The sequence below is a fragment of the Podarcis pityusensis genome (genome assembly GCF_964106645.2).
Source record: "Podarcis pityusensis genome assembly, chromosome: 3".
Taxonomy (NCBI): Eukaryota; Metazoa; Chordata; class Lepidosauria; order Squamata; family Lacertidae; genus Podarcis; species Podarcis pityusensis.
In genome coordinates this window covers 64,028,665-64,045,882 of record NC_138026.1, presented here as the reverse complement: position 1 = coordinate 64,045,882, position 17,218 = coordinate 64,028,665, and the positions used below count along the sequence as shown (strand labels likewise).

The 17,218-nt window shown below is 43.8% G+C and overlaps 1 protein-coding gene across 1 annotated transcript in view; it reads left to right on the top strand.

The window, feature by feature from the left end:
* The first annotated feature begins 153 nt into the window (after positions 1-153).
* EPM2A (EPM2A glucan phosphatase, laforin) overlaps positions 154-17,218 on the top strand; it is a 36,501-nt gene continuing 19,436 nt past the window's right edge. The window contains exons 1-2 of the mRNA XM_080998589.1: positions 154-1,997; positions 13,718-13,892. Coding sequence (XP_080854715.1) covers positions 1,733-1,997; positions 13,718-13,892 — 440 coding nt within the window. The 5' untranslated portion in view covers positions 154-1,732. The remainder of the gene's footprint in view (positions 1,998-13,717; positions 13,893-17,218) is intronic.

Sequence of the window (17,218 nt, the reverse complement as noted above, 5' to 3'; positions counted from 1 at the left end):
CTTTAGTGCATGCTTTCCCTTGATCTAGGATGTTGTGTTTCGTGCTAATGATCCTCATGCTATTTGTGCTAGGCCATAGTATGGAGGTGGGGGGTAGAGCATTTGCTTTGCAAGCGGAAGGTCCTAGGCTCAATCTCCACAATGGGCTGGGAGTATCCCCTCTGAAATCCTGGAGGGTTGATGACGGTATAGCTAGCGTAGCTGAGACAATACTCTGCTAAATGGACTGATGGCATGACTATATAAGACGACTCCCTAGGTTCCTATTGAACCAATTTGGGTCTGAAACTGAGAGTATAGCTGCAATTTATTGTTAGTTTTTCAAAGCTGCTAAATACAATTAAGGATTTTCTCAGGAAGCAAACCATGACTTTTCTGGAATTCTTCAAGAGATGTACTGAGTAATGAACAATTTAGTTTCCACTGTTGTTCAGTCCCAAGTAGCAATCCAATGGATTTTTGTCTCTTCTCCCCACCCTCCAGGTCATTTTGTAGTGTTTGTCATATCCCAAGTATGAATGTTCAGTATTTCCTAATGAATATAATGCTCACTAATGTGTTCAAACAAACTACTTTGGCTACAGGGAGCTGGTAGATATACAGGTGTACAACTTTTTTAAAAGTTTAGTATTTGCTCCTCTCTCCTCAACCACGTAAAAAACACATTTGGGGCCAGAAAGTTAACTGAATGCTGCACACTGAGGCCTCAATATAGTCTTTTGAGTGGTTTGAACAGGTTCTCGTATACACTGTATGTGGGCTCAGCAACTTGGCCTGGCAGGCAGCTGTATGCAGTAGGGCACATGATATGCCACCTCTATCCCCATCTAACCCTTCCACTCACTTCCCTCTTAAGCTGCAGCTGTGGAAAACCAAGCACACCAGACTCAACCCTAATGGCCACAACCCAGGGACCCCTGATCACCACCATGTGTGAACAAGATGGTAGGAATGAGTTGCAACTCCTGGAGCTGTGCAGGGAAGGACACATTTCAGCACTTGAGTATTTGCTTAGCACATACTGGCTGGATCCTGGGCATCTCCAGGGACCGGCTACTGTCTGCAACCGTGGGGAGATGCTACCAGTAACACTGAGCTCAATGGCCCAGCTGCCCGACACTCAAAAGTGACCAGACCTTCCTTCCTTCCTCTCCCTGCGCACAAGCCTACAGGAGAGCCGACAAAGCTGCCCCTCCACTTGCTTGCCTTCTCTTTCTGAGCCCTATAGGAGAGTCAGTGTGATGCAGCGTCGGATAAGGACCTGGGAGACCAGAATTCAAATCCCTGCTGGCCCAGGAAGCTCCCTGGATGACGTTGCGGCGAGCACTGCCAGTCAGGATAACTACCTGGCAGGGTGGTTGTGGGGAGAGGGAGAACCAATATCTGCTGCATTGAGGCCCTTGGAGGGAAAGGTGGGGTGGAAGTGAAACGTGAAAAAAGACAACGCAAGCCGGGCCTCGCTCCCTTCGAGAAGCGCTGTTCCTTTGCGAACTTGAAGGGGCTTTAAAATAAAAATAACAGGCGGCGCGAGAGGCTTTTATAACGGGTTCCCGAAGTGTCACGTGTCCTGCTCCGTCCGCTCTTTCGCCGCCGGCTCGCATTCCCTTTTCGGTAGCGGAGCGCGGACGGGCAGCGCCTCACGGGAGGCCGAAGTGACGTCGCAGTCGCTCGGCTGCGTGAGGGAGCCCGACAACCACTCTCTCTGCCTGCTCCGCCGCCGCCGACTCCTGCCATGCTGTTCCGCTTCGGGGTCGTCGTGCCCGCCCGGCTAGCCGAAGGCGGCACGGCGCTGTGCGTCTCGGGTTCCCGGCCCGAGCTGGGCCAGTGGGACCCCAAGCAGGCGCTGGCCATGAAGCCCGCGAGGCCGCTGGCTCCCTTGCCCGCTCAGGAGCCGGTCTTGTGGCTCGCGGAGGCGGCGCTGCGCGAGGACGAGGCCGCGTGCACCTTCTGGTACAAATTCCTCAGGCGGCACGAGACGGGGGACGCCGTCTGGGAAGGTAACAGCCGCTCAGCAAGCCGAGGCCCCCGCCCCCGCTTTCTTCCTCTCCGTGTTTGTGCGCCCGCGCGCGCATGCGTGTACCACGGGGGCGTGGCCATGACGGCCAGTTCTCGCGTCGAGGACGGTGGGCGGTTGTTTTTGCCCGTGTCGTGGGCAGCGCGAGGGACGCGCGCTTATTGCATCAGCACAGCTGTGTCACCTTTATGTAATAAAGAAAAAAACCAGTCTGCCTTGAGCATCTTTTAGGTGTAGGTAGCTCACAAATGCAGAAAGTCTTCCCCTCAGCCTGCTGAGATATATTTCTTCGGTTCATGGTGCTGTGTTGGCTACAAAAGGGGGGACAGATGATGATGATGATGATGATTGTTGTAAATAGGGGTGGAGATAGTTATTAGGTTTGCAAACCTACCTCCCTTCTGTTGAGACTGGGAATGCATTGTGAGGTGGCTCCGAAGTACAGTTGTACCTTGGAAGTCAAACGCCTTTTGAGTTAGAACGTTTTGGCTCCCAAACGCTTCAAACCTGGAAGTGAGTGTTCCAGTTTGTGAATGTTCTTTGGAACCCAAATGTCCGAAGCGGGTTCCGATTGGCTGCAGGAGCTTCCTGCAGCCAATCAGAAGCCGCACCTTGGTTTTCGAACTTTTTGGAAGTCGAACAGACTTCCAGAATGGGTTCCGTTCAACTTCTGAGGTACAACTGTAGTTGCGGTTAGCTTGTGATGACCATGGGGAATTAACAAGGGTCATGAATGAATACAGGGGCACACAGGTCTGTGGCTGGCTGTCTAGAGAGACAGTGAAGTCAAACTGCTGCATTAACAGCACTAAAGTGACTTCTCTGTGAGGCGTTAGCTTCGTTGGTGTGTATGGAGGTCCTGGGCTGCCCAGACAACAAGACCCCCCTCTCGGCCTCGCTGATGTGGTCCCAAAAGAAAGCAGAGCAAAATGTTTGGCTTGTCTGCAGTCCAGCCGTCTTAGGGACTCTGCTCCAGATTTGTGTAGGGTTTAATCCTTAGCCTTTTCTTCTCCTGAAGATACAAGGTTTAGGATCAGAGTCTTTCTTCTCCTAGATGAGCTACCTTCCCAGGTTGATGATCCCCACCTGCACCTCACCTCCCTCTACAGCACATGCAGAAACTGCCTTCTTGACCATTGAACCCGCTATTGGTTTCATTTGCTCAATTTACCAGGGTTTGACTTGAGACCTATCGGGTACCTTCACCTGGGTTAGCCAGCCAGTAGAAGCTGTTTTCCAGTGTGGCCACTGTCCACATGTTGACAGCTTCTAGGAGTGTTGTAAACAAAAATTGCCCTTTTCTCTTATGGGGTATCCAAGAGCCCATATAGAGTCCTTACATAGGTTCCCTATTGGTAGAAGAAAATAACAGAGGCCAACCAGAGAATATTGAGAAGCAAAGCAGCTAGTAAGCTTGATCTTTATTGATCTGTTGCAACAGGGTGCTCCCCTCACACGCAGGAGAGGAGGAGGACCCAGAAAAATAGTGTGCAAGGCCTTATAAAGACTTTTGAAATTGCCACCCTGTAGATCAAGACCACCCCCAGAAACATCATACATACATCACAGAAGAAAGTGGTCTAAACAGAAATTTAAATGTTGTTTTTCTCTTGTCCTTGTTTATCTCCTGTCTGGCAGGTTACTTGATTGGATTGCCTGAGGAGCCTGGCCATTCTTTTGTAGTGATAAATACTTAGTTCCTGGGCCATGTCACAGGCTCACACCCTATTCAAACACCCTTAAGACAGGATTTGTGAAGGAAAAGACAATGGGGAGACTTTTCCAGTTTGACCTTGCAGAGAAAACATTTGCTCAGTTTAGGAATCAAAATGGTTCCAGGTTGGCCTTCCTGTGCTGATCTATGTATGTGCTTAGTTGGTACACTTATGAACATTACCATATATCTAAGACCATAAAATTCCTATCACAGGAGCCACAGGTGAAAACTGAGTGCAAGGTGTACAAACTCTTCCAGAAGGAGCACAAAGTGCCCCCCACCAGAGGTACCCCTCCCTTAACACCTGTACACCCCACTGTTGCAAATATATGCCATAAATCTCTTCTAAATGAAATGTAGGCTCCTGCGAAGGAGGTGTGGTTGGATACCTTTAGGCAGAATTTAGGGAAAAAATGCATTTGCATCCAAAACAATCACTGAAATATCCTGTGAGCATGTATATTTTGGTGAAGACCAACAGTTCCAGTAGGTCATACTTCTTTGGTAATTTTGAAACACTGCTAGAAAGGTGCAGAAGTCCTTTTCAAGGGGTGAATGACTTACAGAGTGATGCTACGCAGGCGCATAGGGATGGTGGGAAACTACTACACCCACAGAGGTCACATTAGATTTATATTGCCCCATTCACAGTGTTCAAGATGGCTTCACATCCAAATGCAGCGCTTAATAATAATGCAAGTTGAGAGTATAGTTTACATAGTGCAGCTTCCAGACAAAAATGTTTATGAGCTGCTGCAGCTAAGGAAGTAACCATGGTTTATGGCACTGGAGAGGAAAATAAAGAAAGCCACATTGTTTCAAGGTTGCAGTAGGCTGGTGAAAATAAAAGGCATTCTTTTGCAGTTCAGTGTTTTTATTTGCACCTTGAGAGTAGTAAGGTGTGTGATTGAAAGTTGCACCATGTACAGTTAATATTTAGCTAAGACATGTATATAAATACACTATCTTGGTATTATTATTATTTTTTGGAATTGTGCTTTATTGCTTTAAAATTTCAAAACCAGGTGTTATTTTAAAACACTTGAGTACATTTCTTATGGATAGTTGTGTGTGTAATGGTGGTGAGAATCTGTTCTGTTCTACTTATAATTGCATAGAAAAGCCAGACAGTATTGGAAATAGGGAGAAGACCTGGAGAAGCTAAAGTAGATAGTTGGAAGGGAAGAATGGACTGGGTACTGAAGGTAGCTATATATTGTTGTAGCTCAGTTTCATAAGGAAATCTTCCTGTTCCATTGCAAAATGACAGTAGGTTTCAGAAACAATGCATCTTTAACTTGCTAGTACAGTTTGTAGCCCATCATTTCCTCGTGGTATTAGTAAAATCTAATTATGACAACTAGGAATTCTTTAACACACTCTCCAAATCTGTGACCTCCAGAGAAGATTTTACTGAAATAATTATATTTCTAGAGAAGGGCAGTTGTAATTTCTTGTTCCCTTTCATGTCTCTCCCCCCCCCCCTTCCTCAATCTTTTGCTCTCTTGCTCTCTCTCTTTTCGTTCCTCAAGCTAGAATGGTCTATAAATCAATACTTTCTGCTCCCACTAGATGTCCCTCTTGGACCTGAGAATCGAAAATCCTCATTTCTCCTACAAGACAGCACTATGAGAGTTTAATCGACTTTTAACAACAAATTTAAATTTTATTCCCTTTGTGCATTTCAATCTTGTCTAAAAAATAATAGAAGGGAAGGAACATTAAGTACAACTAGGTATTGACTGCCTAATTTTTTTTAAAAGCACAGCTTATTTCAATCCTTTTGCTGAGCAAACAGTATTAGATCTTTTAATGTTTTCAGGTATAAGGATACTTTGTAAGTGACAAGAAGTAAACACAAACATGTTGTAAAATCAAAACATTGAAAATAGAGCAATCTTCTATGGGTTACTTTTCCGGTATGGTCTAAAATTGGGTTGGCACCTTTGGTTGGGCAAAATATGAGACATGTCACACAAAATAAAGGACTGGTCGGGGTGGGGGTAGGAGGGTCACACATACTCTCATGGCACCAAATCCTCCCCCACATTGTGGAAGGGGATTCCCCACATTTGGTCTCCCGCTTCCCTCACCATTTTGGCCCTGCTCTTTCCCTCAACTCACATAGATAGGCAGGGGCCAGGGATAGATGGCCAGCTCCCACAGGCGACTTGAGATGAAGCTCCAGCCTCTTGCCCATGCTGGTATCAGAAGAGACTAGAGTGCGGAGGAGGAGGGAGGAGGAGAGGTTAGGTCAGGGTGGCAGAGGGGGCTGAACAGTGGCAGCCCCACGCCATGCTAGACTTGGGGGCGGCAGCAGAGGAGGAGCACCAGCAAGAGGTAGGGAAGGAGAAGAGATTGCTCCTTTCACATTTTCTCTGTTGTCCCTTGTGCTGGGCTGGGCTCCTTGTCAACCACACCAACAGCAATGCAACTGCCATTTGGGGCTGGCTGAACTCAAATGTGGAGGAAAAGGCGTTCTGTTTGAAGTCCAAATGGGAAAGGGGATATTATGTACAGTTGTACCTTGGGTTAAGAACTTAATTCGTTCTGGAGGTCTGTTCTTAACCTGAAACTGTTCTTAACCTGAGGTACCACTTTAGTTAATGGAGCCTCCCGCTGTTGCTGCGCCACCAGAGCACGATTTCTGTTCTCATCCTGAAGCAAAGTTCTTAACCCAAGGTACTATTTCTGGGTTAGCGGAGTCTGTAACCTGAAGCGTCTGTAACCCGAGGTACCACTGTAGTCAGTGGTCTGTGTTGCCTGAGCTTGAGTCTGGACTAAGGATTCTGAGCCCCTGTGTTCTGATTCGGTACCTGATATCCAGTCACAGAACATTTCAGGATTTGGGCCTCTGCCATTGGCCCTTAAACTCTGACTTATGATTCGCAGCTTGGAAGTTTAGGCAGCCAATCTTGTTGGGAGTGGGAGTGGCCCAGGCCTTCAGAATATAAGCAGTTGCTTTGCCCCTGTTGTCCAGTTCTGTAGTTCAATAAAGGTTCTTGCTGTTATCACTATGTCTTGCCTTGTGAGAACCCACCTACACTTAAGGGGATACACTTTTGTCCAAAACCAGGACGATCCCATTTTTTATAGGGACAGGTAGCAACTCTAGCTTGAGATTTTCTCCTTCCAGTTTTGTGCCCCCATGCATAGGCTGTAAAGGCAGTGGAGGCATATTGGATATTTTCTGGGTGGGGGCAAAAATCAGGAGATGAAATTTACCATCACAGTCTATCTCCTCAGAACAACTCTGAGTGTTATGCCAGGGACTGAAGTCAGACCATTGGTCTATCTAGCTTAGCATTGTCTGAACTGTCTGGCAGGGTCTTAGACAAGGGTTTTTCGCAGCACTGCTTAGAAATTCCGGAGATTGAACATGGGTCTATTTCATGCAAAGCATGTGCTCTGCTCCTTAGCTACAGCTTATCAAGCCTTTAGTTTTAGCTTTGCAATTGTCCATTTGATGGTTGTAAATAAGAGCAGTGAAAGAGACTTATAGCATAATCCTAGGCATGTATACTCAGAAGTAAGTTCCCTTGTTTTCTAGGTAAGTATATAAAGGATTGCAGCCTTATCTCTGCCTCTGTGCCACCTATAAGTACTTGAAAACAGAAAGGTTTTGTTCTCTTCCTGACTTACAAGATGTGTGTGTGTGTGTGTGTGTGTGTGAGAGAGAGAGAGAGAGAGAGAGAGAATAAAGCTTATACTTAACACAGCAATGCCTCAGTTCCCTGAACAAAGGGGCAGGTTTTTTTAACTGATCCAATGAGCAAAAATTAACACATTCAGAATAGCAAGTGAGTATTGTTTTTTCCTATTGTTTACTGCTGAAACAACTAAAGGGGGCGGACACTATATCTTTACTTATTATCCACCATAATTTGCTGAAAAACAGAGACTAGGTATACAGTTTTTGTAATGTACATTTTGTGATGTACCTTTGCATCTTTGATATGCTAAGCCAGGCTTTAGAAATGTACAGGGGAAATGCTATTTGGAAACCAAGCAGGCCCATTGCCAAGTTGTCTGAGCCATCTCTGTTTAGATGAAGGAAGCTCAACATGTCCATAGCTCTATACAGTAACAATCAATACCAATTCAGTCTTGCATTCCAAGCCATCTAATACTGAATTTAAGTCAAAATGTGAAATAGCAGGGATGCTTCCATAGCAGACTTCAATCTCAAGGGTTTAGAAACGTGGGACTTGTTTTGTTCAATGGTGAAGCCTAATAATGTTAACAGGAAAATATCATTCCTTGAAGTACAGTAAGTGAAAATTGGACCTCAATGAATTTTCTTTTTCATTGTAATGCAAGACTACAGAAAGTTGGAAGTGATTTATCTGAATCTCTTTATGAAACTTTTTTAAAAAAGCATCTGATCAGACAGCTAAGCTGAATTTTCAGCTCCCCATTGAATGTTGCACATCCACGAGTTCTGTGTCAATCTGCCTGTCTGTGTTTCTTCTATAATCATTAATCCAGTTTTACATATTGTAAAATCTTATTCTCCCCCCCCCCCATAGTTTATTCAGATAAATTCAACTGCTGAGCTGCAACCCAGTTGTCTGGATTTGAACAGCAGTCTCTTTCAGTTATATAGGACAGACTAGCTTTCAACCTTTGAGTTATTCTGGGGAAATATAACAACAACAACAACAATTTTCTGTGCTATTCTTATTAATAACATTTTTATTTTTTCCACACAATTCTGTCATCTTTCTCCCAAACAATTTGTTCAAAAACTGGAATGAGCAGTAAGGTAGCCAAGTTATGACACCAAACCACTGCGGGTGGTAGAAAAAAAAGGGTTGTGAAATGCTCCAAAAGATGTATCCAGAATGTGTGAAAATGGCATTAAAATGGCAAATGTAATTCAGTGTAAGCAAAGGGAAAGTAAAACACATTGGCGGGAGGTCATAAGTTCACATAAACACTGATCTTGACTGACCTCAAGATCATGATGGGGAGTTTAATGAAATGTCCTGTTCTGTGGTGATGTTCAGCACCAAGGGAAGGTGATGATGACCCAAGCAAGGTAGAGATCTGTAGAGCCAGGGTTCTGAAACATGATAGGTAAAGCAAAGCAAGGCCAAGACCTTGGATAAGATCAGGGTTACAGTTGTGGCAGTGTAGCAGAGGCAGAAAATAAAGTTGTTTCAGTGGTGCCTTGGAGCAGCTGGCAGAGTTTTGTAGCCTGGGCTAGTTACACAAGGTCATAGAGTCATAGAATGGTAGAGTTGGAAGGGACCATGAAGGTAATCTAATCCAGCCTCTTGCAATGCAGGAATCTTTTGCCCAGTGTAGGGTTCAAACCTTCAACCCTGAGATTAAGAGTCTCATGCTCTACTAACTGAGCTATCCCAGAAGAAAGCCCTGCTCCTTGATCTGGCGCTTAAAATGCTAGTACCCTTTTCTGCAGCTGTTGGATTTTTCTAGGCAGTGGGGTGTCAAGTTTGGGGAAAGCTTCTCAGAGGTCTCCTGATACTGAGGAGGCTGTATAGTTCAGTCATTGATGTCTTGTAGCATAGATGTCTCCTTAGTGTTTGAGAGATGCAATGTGAGCTCCAATGTCAGTAGATTCACTTGGGAAGGACACACCCTGAAATTTTTGGTCCTGTATCTGACAGTGCTGATGAATGCACAAATGGCATGGCTGGTGCAGTCACAATCCAGAAAACAGAACTTACAAACAGACATGCCAGACCCAGTGTGGTGATCAAGTCTCTGGAACAGTAACAAGGGCACCAATTTCAGATCTAGTGAACATATCACACCATGAAAAAATCTGTTTTCTGTACTCAGATTCCCCTGCGAGAGCACATGAAATATGCTGCATTCGATATGGTTTTTCCTTAGTTAGCTAGCTGGATGTTTCTTTCAGAAACATTGCTATCTATGCCTATTTTTCTTTGCAACCATTAAGAAGTTTTTTTTTTTTAAGAAAGTGGATAGTGGATGCCTTACAAGAATGTTGGGACCACTTGGAACTGCCCCAGGACTCTTAGCCTGCTTGTGTTACAGGTTTCCATGCATAAGATGCTACCCAGCATGTTGTGTGCTTGAGTTCAGCTCTTTTGATGTTTGCACCTCCTCCCTCTTCCCACACCCCTTTGGAGCTTATGTTTTCCCTCCCATCACTGATCTTGGGCTACTCTGGATTACTTCTTTCTTTTGATCATGTCTTACTTGCTTTTCATATTCTTATTTGTTCTTCTCTCCCATATGAGCTGCTCATTGCTCAGAGATCTTTGTTTTAATCTCCTTTGCAATAAAGCCAGTGGCTTTTTGATATGCCAGTTTGATCATCTTTCTTACGCATCATGCCAGGAGCCATATGGGCAGTCCTGCAGGCTTTGAAAGAAAGACTGTTCACAGAGATTGATTTGTAAGGCAGAGTTTGCTGATTGCTTTGTTCTTGGACATGTTGATGTGCAAGCAAATTGCATGGGAGAGTTTTTGAACAACAGTGGAATAAAAAAGGACTTAGTTCGGAATCCTTGGTACAGAAATATATCCTTTCAAGAATAACCATTATTTGGCTTCCTAATGTTTGTCAGTGATGGGCTCCATTGTTTTTAATCTTAGCCTTTGGACATGAAAATCTCCTTCCACATAGGATATCCAGGCCACACCAGTAACGGACATAATGCAGGCACACAGCTCCAGATTTTAGGCTTTGCGCAACACGTCAAGCAAAGTGTCCTTGCACAGAAACCACCTTCCCCATGCCAATTGTGTTTGCATAAGAGCAAAAGAGTCTGAGAGCAGCCTACAGGCTTCCACAGGCCCTTTCTCAACTGCTCCTTCTCTAGTGTGGTAGAAGTGTTTGTGTGTGTGCTGGAAAGCCAGTATGATGCAATGGTTAAAGTGTTGGACTATGACCTGGGAGAACACAGTTCAAATCCCCACTGAGCCATGAAGCTCACTGGGTACCCTTGGGCCAGTCACTGTCTCTGGACCTAACAACCTACGTTACAGAGTTGCTGTGAAGGTAAAATGGGGGAGGGGAGAACCATGTATATCTCCCTTGAGTTTCTTGGAGGAAAAGGTGATATATCAATCCAATCAATATATATATTAGGAAGGACATAGGAAGCTGCTTTATTTGTCCATCTAACTTAGTACTGTTTACTCTGACTGGCAGTAGTTTTCCAGGGTCTCAAGCATAGGGTTTTCCCATTCTCTGCTACCTAATTCTTGTAAGTGGAAATGTCAGCAGTTGCTGTTCTGTCCCCTGGAAAACTGCTCCTGGACAATGTAGGACGGAGGCAAAAATCAGGCAAGGATGGTTACAGTGGGAAGGAAGGACCAAGAGCTTCCCGTGCATGAACTTCCTTGAGCTAACTTATAGGAGCTGAGCTTTTGTGTGATTTGTAAATGAAATTGATTAAATATTGCAATGGTGCTGTACAAGGTTGTGTTTTATTTCATGTTAAGAAAACACTTTCTTTAAAAAAGAAATTCTTTAAACTACATTTATCCAAATAGGAAAGCTAAAGCTATAGCAATGAGAGAAAAATGTATTTGTCAATCGATCTGGACTTTACTAATGTGCTCTTTGTTTGGCCACATCCCTATTCCAAAGTGATTTTTGTGTTTCTTTCATTTATTATTCAGCAAGTGAAAGAGGAGGTGGGTGGAAACTGATTAATTTTGTCCTTTAAACTCTGTATGGGAGAAGGGGGTATGTGGAAATTGAAAAAGGTTGATGATTTAAACAGCCATTATTTCTAAAGTGGTATATTACAGACATTTCCCCCCCAATGTATAACTGCTTAAAGTTACAAACTGAGGAGCCAATCACAGTTTTTCCCTCAAAACACTGAAAAGCTTCCTCATGAAGGGTGTGATACTATGTTAACTCCTTTTTGAGCAAAAACAGGTAAATCTGGTGATATTTCTTGTCTCTGCGTATGAGGATATATTATACATTTGTTGCCCTACTGTGGTTTTGCCAGATGTGAGCTGCATATTCTACCACGTACAAGAGCATTTTATGTCCAGATATTTCTACATGAAATTCAGCCTTCAAGATTGGCCCCAAAGCCTGTTTTCGTTGTATGTGTGGACTGGGGACTGATCATCTAAATCTGCTAATTCAGAGGAACACCAAGGAAGTACATCCAAATCTGGGCTTGAAGTAATTTAAGAATGAATAGAAAAATGAACTTAAAAGAGCCTGCTAGGTTTATTTTTCATTTGTTCTGAAACAAAAGAACAGATTGTGAATGAGTATATCTTTTTGTATTCATTAAAGGCCTGGAGAGATGATCTGTGTCTCTCACAGGAGGAGAGGCATGAGCTGAATTCAGTAGCTGCTCCTGCTCTTAGCATTTCCAATTCCCCTATTGCCAGAATGGTCTGGTCTGGACAAGAGAAAAGATCTATCAGGGGATACCATTCCTTCCCTCCCCATTAGCTGCACCCAATCTCATATGGATTTCCACCCTCTTAGATTAACTCCATCTGGACCTGATGGTTTGTCCTTTTTCAATTTCTCAATAAGGTCTAGAACTTCATCTCTCATCACCATTATCTGCTTGTGTCCACAGTGGGGCGTTAATGCATATGTAGGTATCTGTTTCCATATGGTCATTTGTGCATCTTCATCCACACATGAGGGATTCCAGGTTTATGCCTCTGAAATCTACCCTTATGTTTCCCATCTACATCATTGGGCAGTGCTTGATGGGATGTATTCACGCTGCACTCTTGTCTGTTTGTGTCAATTAGTACTTCCCTGCCCACCATAAGTTCTACAAACCTAAGATTGATTGTGGGCAAGTGTGTATGTCTGTGTTTTCCTGTGCACTTGTACTTTAAAACAGAAAAAGGAAGACCTTTTTCAATCTACCAGATTTGCATGACATTTTCTCCTTTAGATGCCTCTCTGATTTTATTCTCTGGCTCAAGACCAAACTGATCCCGCAATTTGGGGTGGGGGGGCATAGAAGAAGAAGAAGAAGAAGTCCCCAGTACTGCTTTACTTTGGGGGCCTGGTGGTGACTCTGTGGAGGAGTCTCTGTTCTCAGGAACAAGTCCATTTGGGCTAATGGTGATTTATGCAGGATTTGATCCATATTTGATATTACTTCCTGTCTCTTTGATCTACCTTTCTGGTACTTCTATTCTCTTTCACTAAAGTACGCCTTACTTTTAAAACAAGAATTAACCAGATGTTTCATAAACAGTCTGCAAAAGCTAGAAAAAACTTTGTTTGGCTTTCCAAATGTAGAGTTAGTGTTTACAAATCCAGGCAAGAGATTTTGTGGTGGCACATGCCATGCTTTACACAGCAGATGGCACTCTTAATGCCTGAAATAGGGAAGGAATCCACAGATAAACAATGTGTATTGAAATCTCTGGTGCAGAATTAGCACAAAGTGGTTGCTGGTGTCTAGGTCACTTCATTTAGAAACATAATGTGGCAGTCATCTGCTCAGGAGTTCTCACTACATCTGCTTCCTTGAATGATGGATTTATAATAAGAAAGGTGAAAATTTTAGAAAACCTTGTAGATGAAACCGCATTTTGAAGGCATCGCTGAATAGTAACATTTTGCACATGTGGTCATTAGCTTGTGAGAAAAGGAATTCTAGTGACAGTTAATGAAAGGAGTTATTTCCCCCTTTAAATTTAGGTTTTACTTACACGACACCTTGTGTTTCCATTTCCTGAAGGAAAATGACTTTTACTCCAATGGATGGCTGTCTTGCTTTCCCCACAACAGGATACACATAGGGTTGAATCCAGACTTGGTCATGCTTATGGCAGAGCAACTGGAATCAATTGGACTTAAGTTTCAATAGGTCTACTCTAACCATGATTAGGTCCAGGTCAACCTATAATATGTGTGTTTGTGTGTGTTTATAATGTGTACCCGCCCTGCCGACTGAATGAAAATCCCATGAATTCAGAGCTCTTTGTTTTTACACCATTGAGCTGTATTGACTGACAAATTGTGTGTGTTCTCATTTCAGGCAACGGGCCCCACCATGATCGATGTAGTGTCTATAACCCAAGCAATTTGGTCGATGGAGTTTACTGCCTCCCAATAGGCCATTGGATTGAGGTTTCTGGCCATACTGATGAGATGAAACATACAACTGACTTCTATTTTAATATTGCTGGACATCAAGCTATTCACTACTCCAGGTAACAACAAAAAAAGAGATTAGGTGTTATGAAAAACAGCATGGGAAGATGGTGATTTACTTCATGATCCTAAGCATGTCTACTCAGAAGCAAGTCATGCTGCATTCAGTATGATTTATGTCCTAATAAGTATGATTAAGATTGAAGACTTAGCTCGGAAAACAAAATACTTCATATTATTTGCTGATGGATGATCATATGCAAACATGTGGGTGCTCAGATACCCCAGCCACATTTTCAAAAGTTTTGCTTGCAGTTGTGCTGACTAGAAACTCACATTTACACATTTGTTTCCCCACCCTCAAGGTGAATTTCTAGCTGCCCTGGATGATCAGAAGACTGCTTTTGCATGCTTTTATGGGGCACTTGATAAGTGGTGGTCTCCTTTACTGATACCACTTGGAAGATCAATTATTGGAATCAGCTAATGTGAAAAACTGCCAGTCAACTTAACTTACATAATTTTAGAAACATCTGACATTGTGTCAAATGACAATCTGATTATGACACGGGATGCTTATTTTTAACACCAGCTGCTGTCGTCTTTATTTGAAGTAGCAAAGCATTGTCCTGTCTGCCCTCTAGAACTAAAATAGTTATTGTCCAGTAAACAAGATTCTCAATAGCATTCTACAACATCTGCAGATAGGTAGCTAATCTCCAATTTCAACATCTTGACTAATAGCGGTAATAACAGATGCCAGGTGTTGAATGGTGAAGAGAATAAACATGGAAAACAAAGAGATGAGATAAGGAATTCACAGTCAAACTGCGATGAGCAGAGCCAGAAGCTGGCAGCTGAGAATGAAGCCAGATGCTGGGTCAGGAAGCTGGGCAGCAGTAGGTGTAAGACTGGTAGACAGGTACAGTGCCAGGAGCGTGACACTTGGAGATAAGCAAGTTTGGTTCTTTTAAACAAAGCCACAGAACTGCCATACTGTAAGTGCAGCTGGCTTCCCTTGTAAGGCTGAGGCTGGCCAACATGAAGCAAATGGGATAGAGCTATGTGAGTGCACCAGATGCCAAGGTTGGCTCTTTAAGCATGCTTCCCCTATTCTTGAACTCCTTGGACGGAAGGTGGGGTATAAATGTAATTATAAATAAGTAATCTTAAAAAGAAACCTCATGTGTGAAAGGAAAACCACTGGGTGTATGTGCATTTGAAGATGTGACATATAAGGGGAAAGTTGTGATTTGCCCCAAAGGAGCCAGCCTTGGAAAGGCAGAACATTCAAACTGAGATGTATTACAATGTGACTTTTTGAAGTGATCTAGATTTTTCCAAATATGCTCTTTAAAAGTTGGGGTTCATACAGCGGCGGAGCAAGCCGATTGGGCGCCGCACATGCCCTGCGCCCAGGGGTGGGGCAACCTGCCTGGGGGGCGGGGCGAGCTGGGGCAGGATGCTCCATGCCTGCCTCCTCCCACTCAGCTGCCCTACAGCTGGGGGGGTGGGTGGACCGTTTGGGGCAGCACGGAGCCTGTGGGCGCTCAAGCCACCTTGTCACTCGCAGGAGAGACGTGTGAAGCAGGCGCACTGCAGGCCACGAGGTGAGTGCCGCCCGGCATTTTGTCACCCCCCCAGTGGTAACACCCAGGCAAGCCCGCCCCCACCACACCCCCTTCTCCGCCCATCTCCTCTTATTCCTTACCCAATCCTACAGCCTTGATCCAGCTCTAAGGTAAAGGGACCCCTGACCATTAGGTCCAGTCGTGACCGACTCTGGGGTTGCGGCGCTCATCTCACTTTATTGGCCGAGGGAGCCGGCGTACAGCTTCCGGGTCATGTGGCCAGCATGACTAAGCCGCTTCTGGCGAACCAGAGCAGCGCACGGAAACGCCGTTTACCTTCCCGCCGGAGCGGTACCTATTTATCTACTTGCACTTTGACGTGCTTTCAAACTGCTAGGTTGGCAGGTGCAGGGACCCAGCAACGGGAGCTCACCCCATCACAGGGAATCGAACCGCCGACCTACTGATCGGCAAGTCCTAGACTCTGTGGTTTAACCCACAGCGACACCCGTGTCCAGCTCTAGTCATACATTAAAAAAATAATAGTGCTGAAAGTGACCGGCTGAGTATAACCGTGCAGATACACATCCATGCTGGCTATGTGCATGTAACCTTTCTTCAGCACATAGTTTTCCCTTGCTGGATCAAGTGCAGTGTAATTGTAATATTGCTGTAATAATTGAAAATAAACTGGTCAGTATGATAGTTTGTAGTTTGCAACTCAGATTCAAGCTTTGGATAATGTCTGATCTTCCAGATCCCCACCACACTACAAATGTAGTCAGGTCCCAAGAACTGATGGCAACATCCCTCTAATGCTTGTTGCCTTGTCAGCACATAGACCCGCATTCAGGCCTAGCTGTCAACCATTTAGGCGTGAATATGTGCAGTGTGGTACTGCAGTGCCTCAAATATAACATTTGGGAATGGATAATGAGCTTAACTCGAAATGCCACCTTGAAGTCAGGTATAAGTAGCTTTCAAGATTGCTTTATTACTTACCCTAAATGGAAGAGTCTTATACTAAAAATGCATTGGATTTTTAAAAATCTTTTCGATAAGTATTTTATAAGAACAATTGCAGCAAGTATTGTGGTAGTGGCTGTGTTAGCTTTGACTCTTTGCCTTGCTGTAACAAAATTAATTGTTTCATAAAGGCCATTAAAACTTCTAATCATCGTTAATAAAGGTAAAGTCAACAGTGAATTATTAAAATACCTCTGAAAAGAAAAGAAAAGAATATATATATTTATATTTATATGTATGTATGTATGTATGTATGTATATGAGAACTAAGTATGAAAGGGAAGCAAGAAATCCATTCAGCTGTTTAAAGAAAAATAACCTGTGTGCTAAGTGTCACCCTGGAGTGATTTTTTATTGTTAAATTATAGCATGAACTATGGTGGAGAAAGTGACGACTTTTAACTGGAATTCAGTGAGCTGTGCCATTTGAGTAGAAAGCTGAAAAGATGCCCTGTGGTTAAATAATTAATTAAGAACAGAGCTATGGCATCTATTGGGATTTCTACCTTTGGAACTAAATTCTGAGGCCCAATTCCCCTTCTCTTTCCCTAGAAGTTCAATAGCAACTGCATCAGTAACAAGGCTAAAAATAATGAGCTACAGAGCCAGAGTCATTGATTGTATTGTAAGTTTTAAAGAGAGTCTAGATACAGCCTCTCATTTAAAACAGGGAAACAAGACTTGAGTTGCTTTTAATGCATGCTAATGGGTTTAACCTGTCCCTTTTGAAGTCAGTGGGAATTCTGCCATTGATTTCAGACCAAACAGCATTGGACCTCAAATAGCTC